Consider the following 14,654-nt stretch of genomic DNA (forward strand, 5'->3'; position numbering starts at 1 on the left):
GCGTTGTTAAGTTCGGACCTGGCCACCAAAGCCCTAGCTAAAAGTACCAAGGGTCGGAGTCCGTCCAGCTGAGCTTTTCGGACCGACCCCGCTAGTCCTCTTCACGCGACCAGTACCTTTCCTCACCCTTTCACGCAAAGAGCGACTCATGATGACTGATAGGGTCCGACGCAATGGGCAACTTTCCGCATGTGAGCCATGCCGCAAGTCCAAACTTCGATGCGATCACAGTCGACCAATATGCGGGAGGTGTGCGCGCCGCCGCCGGCCAGAGCAACAATGCCACTACCACCCAGCTCCGACAGCGAAACAGGCCACACCTCAAAGCGACCGGGAGACGGCCGATCAACCGGAGATTCCCAGGTCTATCGCAGGAACTTCAAGTCCTTACGAGCTCATCAATATGAACACGAACTTGATGTCCTTTGCTGATCCAAGTACTCCTCGCCCGCAACCCTCTTATACCGCCCTGACAAGGACTGGTGTCGCCTTACCTCAGCCTTCTTCACCTAATCAACAAACAATTTCCGAAGGAGCAAAATTACTGAACGATATTTTGGAACTTGTTACTGAAATTGGCGAGCCTTTCAAACGCTTCTCGATGTCCGAGACAGAGCCATGCACTCATGGGCCTCTTGTCAAGGCAGTATGGACCGCAACGAACAACAGCATACAAGCTCTGTTAAATCATCGCTCGGCTCTGAACCTAGCATCGATATCCGAAGCCATATTCGAGCGAACCTCATTACCTCCTGTCTTTCCTCCTTCCGCGGCTTCTGGTGCATTGGACTCGGCATTCTCAACCCAGGGTTTGCGCTGGGAGATGATTGGCATGTACTGTGCCCACATCGGAATATACCTTGGCGAAGAAAAGGATCAATCTTTCAGCCTGTCCGCCCCTGAAACATGGAAAACCGACCGCAAAAATTTGATGCACAAGGCTTTCCAAGCTTGTATCCAATGCGAATCGTTTTGCGGCTCTATGGGAGCTATCAACGATCTTACTCTCTGGTTCATTATGCTCACAGTCTTACTCGCCACATGGTGCTTTGGTGACGACTCGTACCATGCATTGCGGCTTGTGGGTAGCATGTCGTCAGTCGTTTTTGCCTTGGGTTTGTATAAAGGAGTCCAGAATGATCCTTCTGTGCCATTCTACATGGCAGAGATTCGGAAAAGGGCGGTCGCTCATGCCCATGACCTCGACAAAGTGTGTGCTAGTTTCACGTCGCGGTAGGATCTTATACCCAGGTTCAATTCACATATAATCTTTACTGACAGTGGACTGGTTATAGGCCTGTTCATCTTAGTCGTCACTTTTGTCTCGTCGAAATGCCCCTTGACATAGCAGACTCTGTTCTTATGGGTACACCTGAAATGCTGCTCAAAGCTCGCCAGAATTTAGATGCCAATGGTTGGAGTAAGGATAAGGCCGTACTTCATGTGTCTGTTGAGCGAGCACGACTTTTGTTGTGCATAATTCGTGAAGAAGCTCTGGAGCTAAAACTTGGGCCTGCAGCGTCAAACATGGAGGCAAAGGCAGGGTAAGTCATGCGACTAATACGAAGTCAATCGATTCTAACGCTAGATGCAGGCGCGTCTTGCGGAAATTGAAGTCCACTTGGCAGTCAGTTCCGTCACATTTGAAATACGACACAGCGCAGCAGTGGGCAGGCCAAACAAGGGCTATTACAATACTACACTTCCTACGACTGGATTATCTCTACACGGAGTTTCTTTTGCATAATCTTCTTGCCAGTTTCAGCGAAATGAGTCGCGAGAGTGTGTTAAAAACTGCGCACGAGATTCTCAAAACTGTTCTCTTACCGACCCGGAAAAGGGGCCTTCTGCATAGTCACAGGGCAGATCATGAATGGGCTGTAAGTGGCAAAGGTTTCAACAAAAAACTTGAACCAGCTCAAGTTTCGGATACTTACAGATAATGCAGCTAGTTTTCTATGCCATGCCCTGTGCTAGCGTTCTGGTCCTGGAGCTTCTGCGACAAAGTCAACATCCTGTGGAAAGGCATAACTTCGATAGAAGCAGCGTAATCCAAGATATCAGCGTCTTGATAACATGTTGTGATTCTTGGGCCGAGTTTGGGCAAAGCAACTATCAAATCTGCAAGCAGGCTCAGTCGATCTTTTCCAAAAGTCTTGATTCAATCCTCAACCATACCGAGCCTATTCACAGAGATAAGTCTGAAGGGCTGACGATGCGTCAATACGAGCATCAAAACGAGCTCACAAGTTCTACAAGTCCAGAGATTCTTAGTGAATCTGCCCAAGATTCCGAGTGGCTGGTGTGGCTCGACTCACTGGGCTTACAAGGAGACCTGTGGCTCGAATCTAACATTTCAACTTCGGAAGTTCCGTGATATCAATGAGGATAGTGCCAACAGCTGTGATACAGCGCCCGCGGCTATCATAAGCAATTATCAATTGAATCGAGCATCTCAATGTATCAGAAATATGGTAATGAACAAACGCTAAATGCGGGCCGCTTGCTTCCAAGTACAAAACGAATCTATAACATTACCAGCACCAAACTTGGGTATTTACAGGATTACGATTGAGCTACCGGAAGAGTTATATTATGATTGAGGCTGCTTAATTACGCAAAGGAGCGGGTATAATCTTGGGATCTACTCAATTTGCTCCGTCCAAGGATTAAAAACACGAATACAGGCTATATGGATGGTGCCGTAGGAAAAGCAGATGAGAAAGGCGGCCACAGAGTTGGATGTGACTTGGCAGACTTGGAAGAAGATCTGTCTACCCACAGTTGCTACATTGGAACATTCGTCTCGGAATAGTTTGAACCACGAGGCTATACTCCTTACTTGAACAAATAAATGTATTGTCTCTTCGTACGTCTCTCGCCGGCTGTTGCTCGCTATACCGCCTCCGATCGCTCATTTCCTAGTTCTCCATGCCACCCAGCATTTCATGACCCTAACGATGAGCTGTTCATTCTCTGGTCCTTCATCATGGCGTTGAAGTATCTATCCCGTGTGAAAGCTGGATGGTGTTTGTAGTAAATATCACCTACTATGGAATTGGTAAAATTTCTTGTAGTAGAGGGGTTATGAAGACGAAGCTAAGCTTACCTTTCATGAAGGACCAGATGGCTGATTTAATGCTGTGTAGCTTCATTCGTGGTGATTGGTCAAGCGATCTTGGCACCGTGTGAGCAGTTGAGCATTCCGAGTATACTGAAAGAAAGTCTTTGGCATCGTTTGAGGAAACCGTGAGCTCTGCTTGCTCCCAATATGAAGGCAGTTGTGTCGCAGGCATGGCCATGTTAATTATAGTTCAATTCGAAGGGTAGGTCTTGTAGTTGAAGCTTTGAATGATATTTTATAGTATATCGGCCCTTTTCGAGAAGCAGAGCGTAGGCACTCATTTATACTTAATGCAGGGGCTGTGTGGGAAACCTCCGGACTCATGAGGCCGTGTATGTTCGGTGTATCGGACTAGATACAGTCGGAGCTCGGAGTGGGGGCGAAACTTTCCCGCATCTAGGCCGGGAGACGCTTGACGCGCGTTACAATGCGTGTCGCTTCCTACGAGCTAAACAACTGGCTGAAAGTATACGTGCCACAAAAGACAATAATATTAATAGCTGGGGAAATAAATAAAATAAACTAACTAAACAGGAAAGAAATTGATCAAGTCCTGCGAATACAAAGAGAGAAAATCAGAACTGTCTCTCTTTCTTAGTATATAACCTCAGTCCCGTTCGGGAGCACATATCCCACCATAATGAAGTCCCGTACAATAGCTGTCCCGTTAGCTAGTAGCGCTGCTTGAGGTGGCGTGCAAGTTTCCAGAACATCCCACGTATAGCACAGCGGTTTTGGCGGTTGCGGCACTGTATTTTTAATGCAGAAGCTGCTGCTAGGCCCTGCGGTAGAGTAGTTGGCCTCGGTGAGAATCTGTCCTGTCGCGATGTCAGCGCCAGCCATAGCGCGTGAGAAGATACGGTAGGCCGTCTCAGGCTGGTAGTACGGGACTAGAAGGAAGAGAATACATTAGCCAGTGCAATATACTTGGTGCGGAGGGGACAAAGAAAAGAGAGGTCGAAGCATACCCTGGTGCCCTGCATCAAAGACTCGCGAAAACGACAGATTGCCGTGCTGGCGCACCACGCCGCCAATGTAGCTGTCATTGGTGCTGATGCTGGCATACCCTGCGGCGCGGAAACCCGCAGATGACGATGATTGGATAGCCAAGCTAATTTGTTCACCGCCGAGCCCTGAGAGAAAGCGGATTCTGTTAGCAGAATGCTTCTTCACAATCAATGATGTTGAATAGAAATAGACTGACAGTTGCACTGATAGTCCCTATCACCATAGACAAGCGCGACCCTAACACCGCTATTGAGCAGATCTCCAAGGAGCTCGAGATTATGCCCCCGGATGAAGTCGCCTGTCTCTACAAATGCCTGGGCCACAGCAGTCGAAAGGCCTGTGAAATTAAGCGGCACGCCCAGCGCGAGCTGCACCTGGCGCGAGTTTAGATAACCTGCGGCGAACTTTGGCGGGAATGAGTCTGGCGTCAACTGAGTGAAGTCAAACAAGTCATGCTACCACCTGTTAGCAATTTGCGTTCGCTAGAGTGGGTGAGTTTATATATATATATTCTTACCCCTTTGGAGTTAAAGGGCTGCAGCGTTGGTCCAAAACAGAACTTATATGCAGCCTCACAAGCTTGGTTAACTCTCTTATCATTTCCCCAACCCTCTGGGTCCAGCTCCTCAGCCAGCTCTCGGCAACTGTCAGTCAGATTGAGACACTGAGGCACAGCGGCTAGAGCGGCCTGGTATTCGGTATTGTTGATAAGCTGTAGCCCATAGGTATTATCATATGCAAAGACCGGGTATAGAGGCGTCTGAATGCTGTTATCTATACAAGCGTTGACCAAACCGACGACATCGATGTGCAATGGGACAGCGGCTGCCGTTTTGACATTCTTGGTAGCAATAAGCTCATTCTGAGAGGCAATATAGCCAGCCAAGGTGGGAACGTAGTGGCCACCATACGACTCTCCCCAGAGGCTCAGACGGTTGTGCTTTGGCTTATATTCAGGAAACCTGTCACGCTGTGTCAGACGGTTATTACTGGTAACAGTTGGGAAATGGGATTCTCACTCTTGTATCCACGTCTGCAGAAAATACCAGCTCGCTCGTGCAGCAATGAAAGTTGTATTGGCTGTAGAGGCAACGTTCTGGGACGCAAATGTCCCTGGAACGGCGGTTAGTGTGTCTTGAGAGAAATCTGCGAGAGAGAGATTCTTTGCAGTAACCGTGAAAGGCGACTGCGGCTCATTAATAGTACCGTTGACAAGCGAGTCATACGAGAAGCCAACCTGGACCGGTTGATCTAGATATAGCATATTGGCGTCATTATTCCACGACCACGGGTTCAGCATTGTCCTCTTCGAGTCAGAAAGGACAGAACATGGACCATTTTCACCTAATGCTGCTGCGACTGACGGTGAACCTGGTCCACCCTGCAGCCAAAGGGAGAGGGGCGCATTCTCAGGGTGATTACTTCGCGCCTCAAAGAACCAGAAAAAGGAGTGGATAGGATAATTTTGACCCGGAATGAGATTAGGAGGGAGGTTAATATATCCACTAAAAGCTTTAACGTCTGGAGTTGTTTCGCAGATCTGAGTCTGTTCAGGCTTTCGTGTTAGCAATAGTGAATAGAGACAGTTTTGAGATATGGAAGCTTACCTGCTTATAGGAGATGGATATGCCAGGGAATGAGCGACTCGGGATGGTTATCAAACCCTCAGGAGTTGGCGGAAGCAATACAGCTGATGCAAGCGGCGACAGAAGAAACAGCCCAAGGCCGAATGCTGTATCAAGATACATGGTATGTGAAATAGCTCAGATGCGCTGGAGAAAGTAAGCAATGAGATGTATAGGAAGTGAATTGAGTACTGCAAATCTCAAGAGGAGAGACCTATCTTATAACAAATTCTTGCAACAGGGATCATCTGTTTTAGAGAAAGCTGTCCTAGCAGTTTCTATAATAATCTTGGATAGGGGGCGGCTATGTGGGCAGAATCGGTAACAAAGGAAGCGGCTATGTGTCTTATGCCTTGTCCATAGCCAAGCTTGTAAAGTTAATATGTAACACTTGATTCTTGTTCTTGCTTCTTTGGCTTACTTTGTCTGTTGTTGGCAGAACACAACATGTAATAACTTTCTTGTTTGCTAATAAGAAGTATTTACTTTACACTCAATGAAGCTTATTCCATATCAAAATAGATTCAATAGCTATTGATGTAAACCGGAATACAAGATGAACTTGTTATGCATTTCGATAAAGTGTTGTTACAGTCCAAGATACCAACTTAGTTATTATTGAAGTTCTCTTGCTATAGTAAGCCGCTTCCGAGATAAGCTTAAGCTTGACAATTAGCATGAAGTAACCCTTGTTTAAATGCCCTACAGGTATCAACTAACTCGGACTTGCCCCACTTTCTCACAAGATCTACACTCTCCAATGTAACTAAAACAGACATAGTGCTTACTAGCCATGGCTGAGCTGTACATATTTTGCTAAGCATAGGGGCTTTTGCAATTAAAAGTCTTGTCCAGCCCACTGCATAGCCTGCCTGGTTGACACGCTTGACGTTACCAAAACATTTCATATGGTGCTTCGGATCCGCCCCACTTGTTCAATCGGCTCTGTCTCTTCATTCAACCATTGAGATGCCTAGGAAAGGATTGCAAAAAGTCAAGACAGGATGTTTTACATGCAAGTACGTCTGATTGCTTGCGTATACTCAGAAAGCAATACTGTAACACGAGCCATTGACTAATGTCTTATACAAGGATACGAAAGGTCAAATGCGATGAAACTAAGCCTCACTGTTTGAGGTGCACGAGTACTCGGAGAAATTGTGATGGCTACCCCCCCGAGGTGTACGGGGCCTGTTCTTGGGATGAGCTTCTAAGTTCAAGTGCCATTATCCCTACTCCGAGAACTGGTCGCAGCAATCGGGAAGGTAGAGCCTTTGACTTTTTTCTGCATGTGGCTGCTCCGAGCATATCGAATTACTATGATAAGGAATTCTGGACACGCCTCGTCCCAATGGTTTACCAGCAAGAGCCCGCTGTTCGTCATGCAGTAATCGCTATTAGCTCCATCTACGAGCAGCTCAGGAATGGTCGGTTGGATGCCCTTGACTACACTGGCGGTCGATTTGCCCTAGGCCATTACAACCAGGCCCTGTCACGCCTCACTAGCAAGTCAAACACTGAGTTCACAATGCTATTCTTGTGCATTCTTTTCGTATGCGTAGAGATCTTGCAGAAGAATGCACCCGCCGCCATCGAACACTGCCGACATGGCATATCGATCTTGAATACCGCAATCATGACACCCTAGGTTCGTGAGAAACTTACACCTATGCTTGTCCGACTAAGCATTTTCCCCTTCTTTTTTGGTCGCACTATCACCACGTTTCCTTCTCTAAGCGATCTGGTGATTGGTACTACAGCTCCATATACTACACTTGAAGAAGGCCTCTTTGCTTTAGACCTCCTCCAGGCACGGTCCGTCCGATTCATACGCTCCAGCGACACATACAGACAAGGAATCATGTACAGCATAGATTTTCCCGATAATCTTTATAAAGAACAGTTCGACATACTTGCTGCGCTGAATCAATGGCTTCTTGACTTCTCCGTCTTCAGAGAAACGTACCCGCCTACTTGCCATGACACTAAAGCCGCGTACTTGGGAACACTCATGAAAGGCCTTGTCTCCAAGATATGGGTGGCAAGCGCCCTTGACAAGACAGAAATGGGTTATGATGACCAACTGGCATCCTTCAAGGCAGTCGTAGATGCTGCAGAAGACATTATCTCGATGCTCCCTCCTGTACAAGCCTTGCACTCGAAGTCCAAGTTTACCTTTGGGATGGGCTATATGCCTGTCTTGTATCTAGTGGTAATCAAGTGCCGAGATTTGGGTATTCGACGCAGGGCCTTCCATTCGATGATTTATCTTGCAACGTGCCAAGAAAATTTATGGGATCTCTCGGCCATGTCTGCAACCGGTCGACGCGTTATAGAACTGGAGCATAGCATTAGCCTTGAGGCATTTGACAAAGAAGAGCTTCCCAATGCTTGCACATCTGTTCCTCTTGATGAGATGCGGATTCGTGATTCGATTATTACTAAACCAAGAGAGACGCAAACTGATGGATTTGGGGAGAGTTTACCATACATACGGGTTTCTTTCTTATATGCAAGATCAGGAATATTCGATTTTGTAGATGAATGGCTTGCAATTGGCCCAGGGCTTACTTCATTGATCTAGTATAGTTGTAATTTCTTGTTTTCCCGGTTCCATAGGCCAGCTCATATATTTTGTATTTACTAGAGTTTACATAAATACCTCTTTTCAATTTGTTGATCCAACTAGAGGGAAGCTATGCCACTGATTCCTTCGATCACCAGGGCTTCCTGGCCATACGTCTACCCAGACGGCTTTTAGATCATCACGCTCAGGAAAATCATCCTTCAACACATCCATATCATCAACAAGAGAGTTAATGTTTTGAACAACTATGTCTCCGTCTGGAGAATCTCTTCTAACAAGCCAGCTCTGTCCGACCCATTCCAGAGGGATCCTCGTTTCACTATCGGCCATGATCAGCCCAAAATGGCAAGCGCCATCGATTTTTAGTTTGAGGGTGACCAGAGAACAGCCGCCAGCGTGCGCCCTCGTTGTAGCCATCGTCTCGAAGATGGATTGAGCAAGGACCGAATCCACGGCGTTATTAATGAGCGCTGCGCGGTAAATGCTAACGGGGATCTCCCAGCCACCCATGTCAATAAATGGTTCTCCGGGCCTTACATCAGGATAACTGATGACAGAGCACTCGAGGATTAGAGAGATGCGTTTCAATCGTGGAAGCCGGCCAAGACTTCGATAGATGTCAACTTCGTCTTCATCACCACGACTTCGGAATACACGTAGCTCCAGCTTCTCTAGGCGTGAACAGTTTTGTGAAAGTAGTCGTATCTTATCACAGGAGAGCACAAAAGAATCGGCATCAGTACCATCAGATCGCCGAGCTGGGACAAAACGAAGCTCCCGAAGAGAGCTGCCGTGATGATCAGTCACTGCTCGCCAGGCACCATCTCCAATCTTTTTCCCCAATTCCAGGCACTGCTGCGGTTTGATAGCTCGCAATAACCGACTTACGAACCCGTCAGCAGCAATTGCTTGTTCCCCATTCTTTGCGTCAGGGTTCAAAGCGAGAGAGGAAAGGGAAGAAAGTCCACCACCCTCTCCAATAGTAGCTAGGACTTGTACTGCATCAATCGCAGTATCTCCCAGGTGCAGTTTTGTTAGCTTGCTGAAGTCGGTATAGCCACACCACTGATGAATGCGTAGCTTTGAAGTTACTTCAAAGTAAAGGGTGTGTAAACTTCCCCGACCATGTACCATATCGCTTGCTTGGCCGTCATTGATGTAGAATCCCTTCCATTCTGGCTTACCGGAATGCCGGTGTAACTTGTAGGCTTGGGACAACTGAATAGTGCCACCTTGCCCTCTACTAGCCATGTACACATATGATAGCCTTGGCGCTAAACCTCTTGCCATCTGTATTACGGCTTCTTCATTGTAGCCGATATGTCCCTTATCAGTATAAGAGCAATATTTTAGATAAAGTCCATAGATATTCGGCGACGTAGCGAGCGCATACTCCTCTGGCGAAATATCGTGATATTTGTCTCTTGGCTGGTAGAGACTATCGAGGCTAAATCTATAAACATGTAGTCTGGCATCTGGGCAATGATCGCGCAGCGCTGAGAGCACGCACATCGGTACCTGGGCACTGCATTCATATATAAGATCAGATAAACAACTCAACCGACTGATGAATCTTGCTGCTCGGGCCCAATTTTCCTTATATCTAGCCTTGAACTGTAGTGCCTCCTCTGGCAATGGTGGCGTGTAGGGAATGGAGCTTCCTCCTTTGGGTGAGGGACGAAAAGGACGAGGTCTCACAAAGAAGTTTTCTGCGTCATCTTCAAAGTCTTGGGAACCGCCAATCCTAAGACTGCGAACAAAACCAAGGCGGGTATCCATATCTGGTACCTTGTCCATAAACGTGAAATCTTCGTCTGATATCTCTCCGCCGATCTGGAGATGGATATTCCGGAGACGGAACTTGATGGCCGCATTGGCACATTGCCGATTCGCCAGCGAGAAGGAGGGCAGGCTGCCGCCGTTGGACGGACTGAGCCAGAAACAGATGCCCTCTAAAAGATGAAGAGGTAGTCTTTCCAGTGGTACTGGTACTAAGAAGGTCTCGGATTGTGACGAACTGTACACTAGATAGTTAGTATAGGGTAGATTCCCAAGAGATAAACCTAGTAGATGATTTTGGGTTTATATTAGCGGAGCGGTTAGGAAACCTGATAAGTAATATAGGTAATAGTAAATAATATTACTAGATGGTAAAAGTGCAAAGTATATTATAATCTTAATTTTATGTTAATAACTAGCTATTTAAAAATTATTTTTAAGTAAGTATAAAAAGTATATATATATCTTATTATTTACTAGTATTTACTTTTTTTAAAGTAAATATTATTTATATTAGGAATTTATTTACTAGTATTTACTTTCTTAAAGTAAATATAATCCTAATTAGCTATATTAGCTAAAGGTTTCTTTATTATATATACCCTATAGGTTTATTTATTATAACTATAAGTTATTAAGTTATAATATAATACTCCTTTTCTATTAATTTTATCCCTAAGGCCTAGCTTACTATTTATAAGTAAGTTTAAGCCCTTAGTTATATTAAGTAAGTAACTTCCTTTTATTATTATTATTATACTTAATTATATTAAAAAGTTAAAGGTGCTATTAAAGTTATATTCTACTGCCTATTATTATTCTTAATTAAACTTTATTTATTTATTTAGTTTTAAGGTAGTGCCTTATATATAGTGCTTAAATAAGAAAATTTATTATATAATAGTTAAAGGTATTAATAATTGCGCTTATTATTATAGCTTAAGTTATTCTTATAATAGTTTATAAGTTTTAATATTAAGTTATAAGTATTTTTATTTTTATTTTTATTTTTATTATTAATTTTTTAGTTAATTATATTACTAAGGAGCTAAAGTATTTAAAGTATTAAAAGAAGCTTATAAAAAAGGCTTTAGTTAAATAGTAAAAGAAGCTTAATAAAGTGTTAGGTTATTTAATATAGTTATATAAGTTTTATTATATTTTTTATAATTATAGTATAAAGATAGTAAGGCATGGGTTAAATATTAAGGAGATAAAAGAGGCTAATTATTATAAGAAAGAAGAGTATTATACTAAACTTATAAGAGTTTAGAATAAGGAGGTGTAGGTTTTTTATAAGGTTTAGTTTATAAGTAGGGTTAGGGTACTTAACCTTTTTTTCTTTAAGTTAAACTTATTATTATTTTTATTCCTAGGGATTAGTAATATTCCTATAGGATTATTTAGGTGTTTCTCTTAAGTTCTTATTCTAGGACTTATAAGTTTTTATTATTATTATAACCCTTTTATTTAGTAAGGTACTTTTTTTCTCTTATTATTTTATTTATTTATATATAAGTTAGTTTTTTAATTTTATATTCTTTTTTTAATATCTTAAATAATAATTTTATTTATAATTAGCTTACTTATTTTTTTATTTACTAATGCTTTTTTAAGTAGTAATATATAAAAGATAGCTGTTTTAAGCTATATGTTATTAAGTAAGTTTAATTTATAGTTAATTTTGCTAATTTTCTTTAAGATTTTAAAAGATTTAAGTTTTTTAAAGTTTAATTTATTATTTAGTTTATTTATTTTAATATTTAGTAATTTTTTATTATATAAGTATTATAGTAAGTAAATTATATCTCCCTTCTAAAGGGTTAATCCCTTAATTCTTATATAGTTTATATATTCTTTTAAGTGTTATTTAAAAAATTTAAGTTAAACTTTAAGTTCTTTTTATAATTAAATTATATCTTTTATAAGAATATATGTATTATTTATATTTAGTTTATTATAAGATAATTTATAGGCTTTTAGTATAAACCTATAGTTAATATAAAATAGTATTACTCTTATGGTTTTTATTATAAAGCTATTATATTATATTTATATAATTAGTAGTATTTTAACTTAGTTATTTTACTAAAGATTAATATAATATTATAAATATGCTTTAATAACTTAATTTATTTATTTTATTTATTTATTTATTTATAAGTAAAATACTATACTTAACTTATAGTAGGTTTTAAGTTTAGCTATTAGTTTTTACTAGAATTTAAATATAAAGGTACTTTTTTTATTTAATATAATTTCTTTTAGTATTTTATATTTTATAAATATATATTTTATATAAAGATACGCTAGGTTTTTTATTATATATACTTTTTTATATAGTAAGAAATATGCCTACTTTAAGAGTTTATTTATAATAATAAAAATGCTATTAAAGTGTTTTTTTATTAATAGATCTTTTAACTTAAGTAAGTTAGTAATATAATTAAATATAATAGTATATTAATTCCTTTCTAGAACTAGGATTAGTTATAATATCCTATATAACTAATATTTTTTATTTTTTATTTTCTTATATATATTATATTTCTTAATAACTTTTAAAATTTTATTCTTTATTCTTAGAAACTTATAGTAGTATATTATATAATTTTATATTATTTTAATATCTTAATATGCTATTATAATTATATTATAATATAAGTCTTAGATTATTTTTAGTTATAATTTTAATAGTACTTAGATTTTCCTTTTTTATTTTAGTAAGCCTTCTTTAATAGTTGCTTTTTTTAAGAGTTTATTTAGTTTTATATTTAATATATATTTTTTTATTTTATTAAGGATAAGGTTATATTCTTTTATAATAAATAGAGTGTTAATTTATATTTATTTATAGTTGCTATTGCTATTTTTCTTTAGTACTTAAGCTTTAATTTTTAGAATTTCTTTAAAATATTTTTCTTTTTTGCTTAATATATTTACTTATTTATTAGTAATACTATTAATATGGATAAGTTTATAGTTAAAGTTTAAGAGTGTCTTAAGGTATTATATTTATTATATAAAGAGTTTTTATATTTTAGTGAAGTATATAATATTATAGTAATTTATATATATTTTAACTTTATATTTACTTTTTAAATAATAGTATTTTTATTTTTTAAATGCTTTAAGAATTACTATAAATTTTTTATTATAAATAAAATACCTTAATTCTAGTTTATATAGTTTTTATAAGAAGAATACTACTAGATAGTTTTTCTTATTTTTATTTTTTTATATTAGTATTTCTTTAATAGTAAAGTTTAATAAGTTAATTTTAATTTTTAATAGTTTATTAGAGTTATATATAATAAATATAAGTTTACTAAAGAGTGTATTTTTAAGTTATTTAAATACTGCTTTTATTTCTGGTTTATATATAAGTTTCCTGTTTTTTTATTTTTTCTTGCCTTTTTTATTTTCTTTAAGTTAAGTAATATTAATAAGTAATTTAGTAATTTTATTATAGTTTTTAATAAACTTTTAGTAGTAGTTTATTAAGCTTAAAAAGCTTTATATTCCTTTTTAAGTTTCTAGTAGTTTTTATTCTTAGATTGCTTTAAGCTTATTAGGATTTATTTAGACTTGTCTTAGTAAGATTAAGTGTCCTAGGAATTTAACTTTTTAAATATAAAAGTTATATTTTTTAAGCTTTACTAGTAGATTAGCGTCTTATAGTATTTATAGTACCCTATGGATATATTTTTTATATTTTTTAAGGGTTTTTAAGAAAATAAGAATATTATTAAGGTATATAATTATAAAGTTATTAATATATATTTATAATATATAGTTGATTATTTGTTAAAAAGTTACTAGTATATTAGTTAGCTTAAATAGTATTACTAAGTATTTAAATAATTTATAGTATGTTTTAAATACTATTTTTTATTTATTTTTTTTATAGATATAAATTAGGTTATATACTCCCTTAAGATTTAAAATAGTAAACTAATTTACATTAGTTAAGCGGTCTTGGATTTTTATAATAAGTAGTAATAGGGTTTAATTCTTAATAGTAATCTTATTTAGCTATTTATAGTTAATAACTAGTTTAAGTTTCCTATTTTTTTTTAATATAAATATAATAAGGTATTTAGCTAGTAAGGTAAATAGCTTAATATATTCTTTTTTTAGTTATTTTTATATTTATTCTTAAAGTGTTTTAAGTTTTACTTTACTAAGGTTATAAATTAAAAAAAACTTTATTATTTTTTTATTTATAAGATTTATATAGTAGTCTTATTATAAGTAAAGTAGTTAAATTATTTTTAATATTAGGCTAAATAGTTTCTTATACTTCCTTTAGTATTATTAAGGTGCTTTTTAAAGAATATTTTTTTAGTTTTTTATTTTTCTTTTTTTTTTTACTTTTAATAATACTTTATCTAAAGCTTAGGGTTAGGGTTAGGGTTAGGGTTAGGGTTAGGGTTAGGGTTAGGGTTAGGGTTAGGGTTAGGGTTAGGGTTAGGGTTAGGAGGTGCTGGTTTCATCTATCGGAGGGAATGGATTAACCTTAGCAATACGT

General features: G+C 38.5%; 6 protein-coding genes across 6 annotated transcripts; 4 read left to right on the plus strand and 2 right to left on the minus strand.

The window, feature by feature from the left end:
* Positions 1 to 173: 173 nt before the first annotated feature.
* On the plus strand, positions 174 to 407 carry TrAtP1_013310 (uncharacterized protein; the record flags this gene model as incomplete). The annotated part of the gene is made up of 1 exon (XM_066115861.1): positions 174 to 407. The coding sequence occupies one exon, from the start codon at positions 174 to 176 to the stop codon at positions 405 to 407; it is 234 nt and encodes a 77-aa protein (XP_065971961.1).
* A 194-nt stretch (positions 408 to 601) lies between these two features.
* TrAtP1_013311 (uncharacterized protein) lies at positions 602 to 2,377 on the plus strand (the record flags this gene model as incomplete). The annotated part of the gene is made up of 4 exons (XM_014088880.2): positions 602 to 1,233; positions 1,296 to 1,544; positions 1,595 to 1,880; positions 1,949 to 2,377. The coding sequence occupies 4 exons, from the start codon at positions 602 to 604 to the stop codon at positions 2,375 to 2,377; spliced, it is 1,596 nt and encodes a 531-aa protein (XP_013944355.2).
* Positions 2,378 to 3,718: 1,341 nt separating this feature from the next.
* TrAtP1_013312 (uncharacterized protein) lies at positions 3,719 to 5,880 on the minus strand (the record flags this gene model as incomplete). The annotated part of the gene is made up of 6 exons (XM_014088881.1): positions 3,719 to 4,014; positions 4,093 to 4,257; positions 4,329 to 4,587; positions 4,650 to 5,094; positions 5,152 to 5,678; positions 5,740 to 5,880. The coding sequence occupies 6 exons, from the start codon at positions 5,878 to 5,880 to the stop codon at positions 3,719 to 3,721; spliced, it is 1,833 nt and encodes a 610-aa protein (XP_013944356.1).
* Positions 5,881 to 7,108: 1,228 nt separating this feature from the next.
* On the plus strand, positions 7,109 to 7,405 carry TrAtP1_013313 (uncharacterized protein; the record flags this gene model as incomplete). Its single annotated transcript, XM_066115862.1, has 1 exon — positions 7,109 to 7,405. One exon carries the CDS (start codon positions 7,109 to 7,111, stop codon positions 7,403 to 7,405), a length of 297 nt encoding a protein of 98 aa, XP_065971962.1.
* A 21-nt stretch (positions 7,406 to 7,426) lies between these two features.
* TrAtP1_013314 (uncharacterized protein) lies at positions 7,427 to 8,341 on the plus strand (the record flags this gene model as incomplete). The annotated part of the gene is made up of 1 exon (XM_014088226.2): positions 7,427 to 8,341. One exon carries the CDS (start codon positions 7,427 to 7,429, stop codon positions 8,339 to 8,341), a length of 915 nt encoding a protein of 304 aa, XP_013943701.2.
* An 84-nt stretch (positions 8,342 to 8,425) lies between these two features.
* On the minus strand, positions 8,426 to 9,478 carry TrAtP1_013315 (uncharacterized protein; the record flags this gene model as incomplete). Its single annotated transcript, XM_066115863.1, has 1 exon — positions 8,426 to 9,478. The coding sequence occupies one exon, from the start codon at positions 9,476 to 9,478 to the stop codon at positions 8,426 to 8,428; it is 1,053 nt and encodes a 350-aa protein (XP_065971963.1).
* Positions 9,479 to 14,654: the final 5,176 nt, after the last annotated feature.

The sequence above is a fragment of the Trichoderma atroviride genome, chromosome 7 (assembly GCF_020647795.1).
Source record: "Trichoderma atroviride chromosome 7, complete sequence".
Taxonomy (NCBI): domain Eukaryota; kingdom Fungi; phylum Ascomycota; class Sordariomycetes; order Hypocreales; family Hypocreaceae; genus Trichoderma; species Trichoderma atroviride.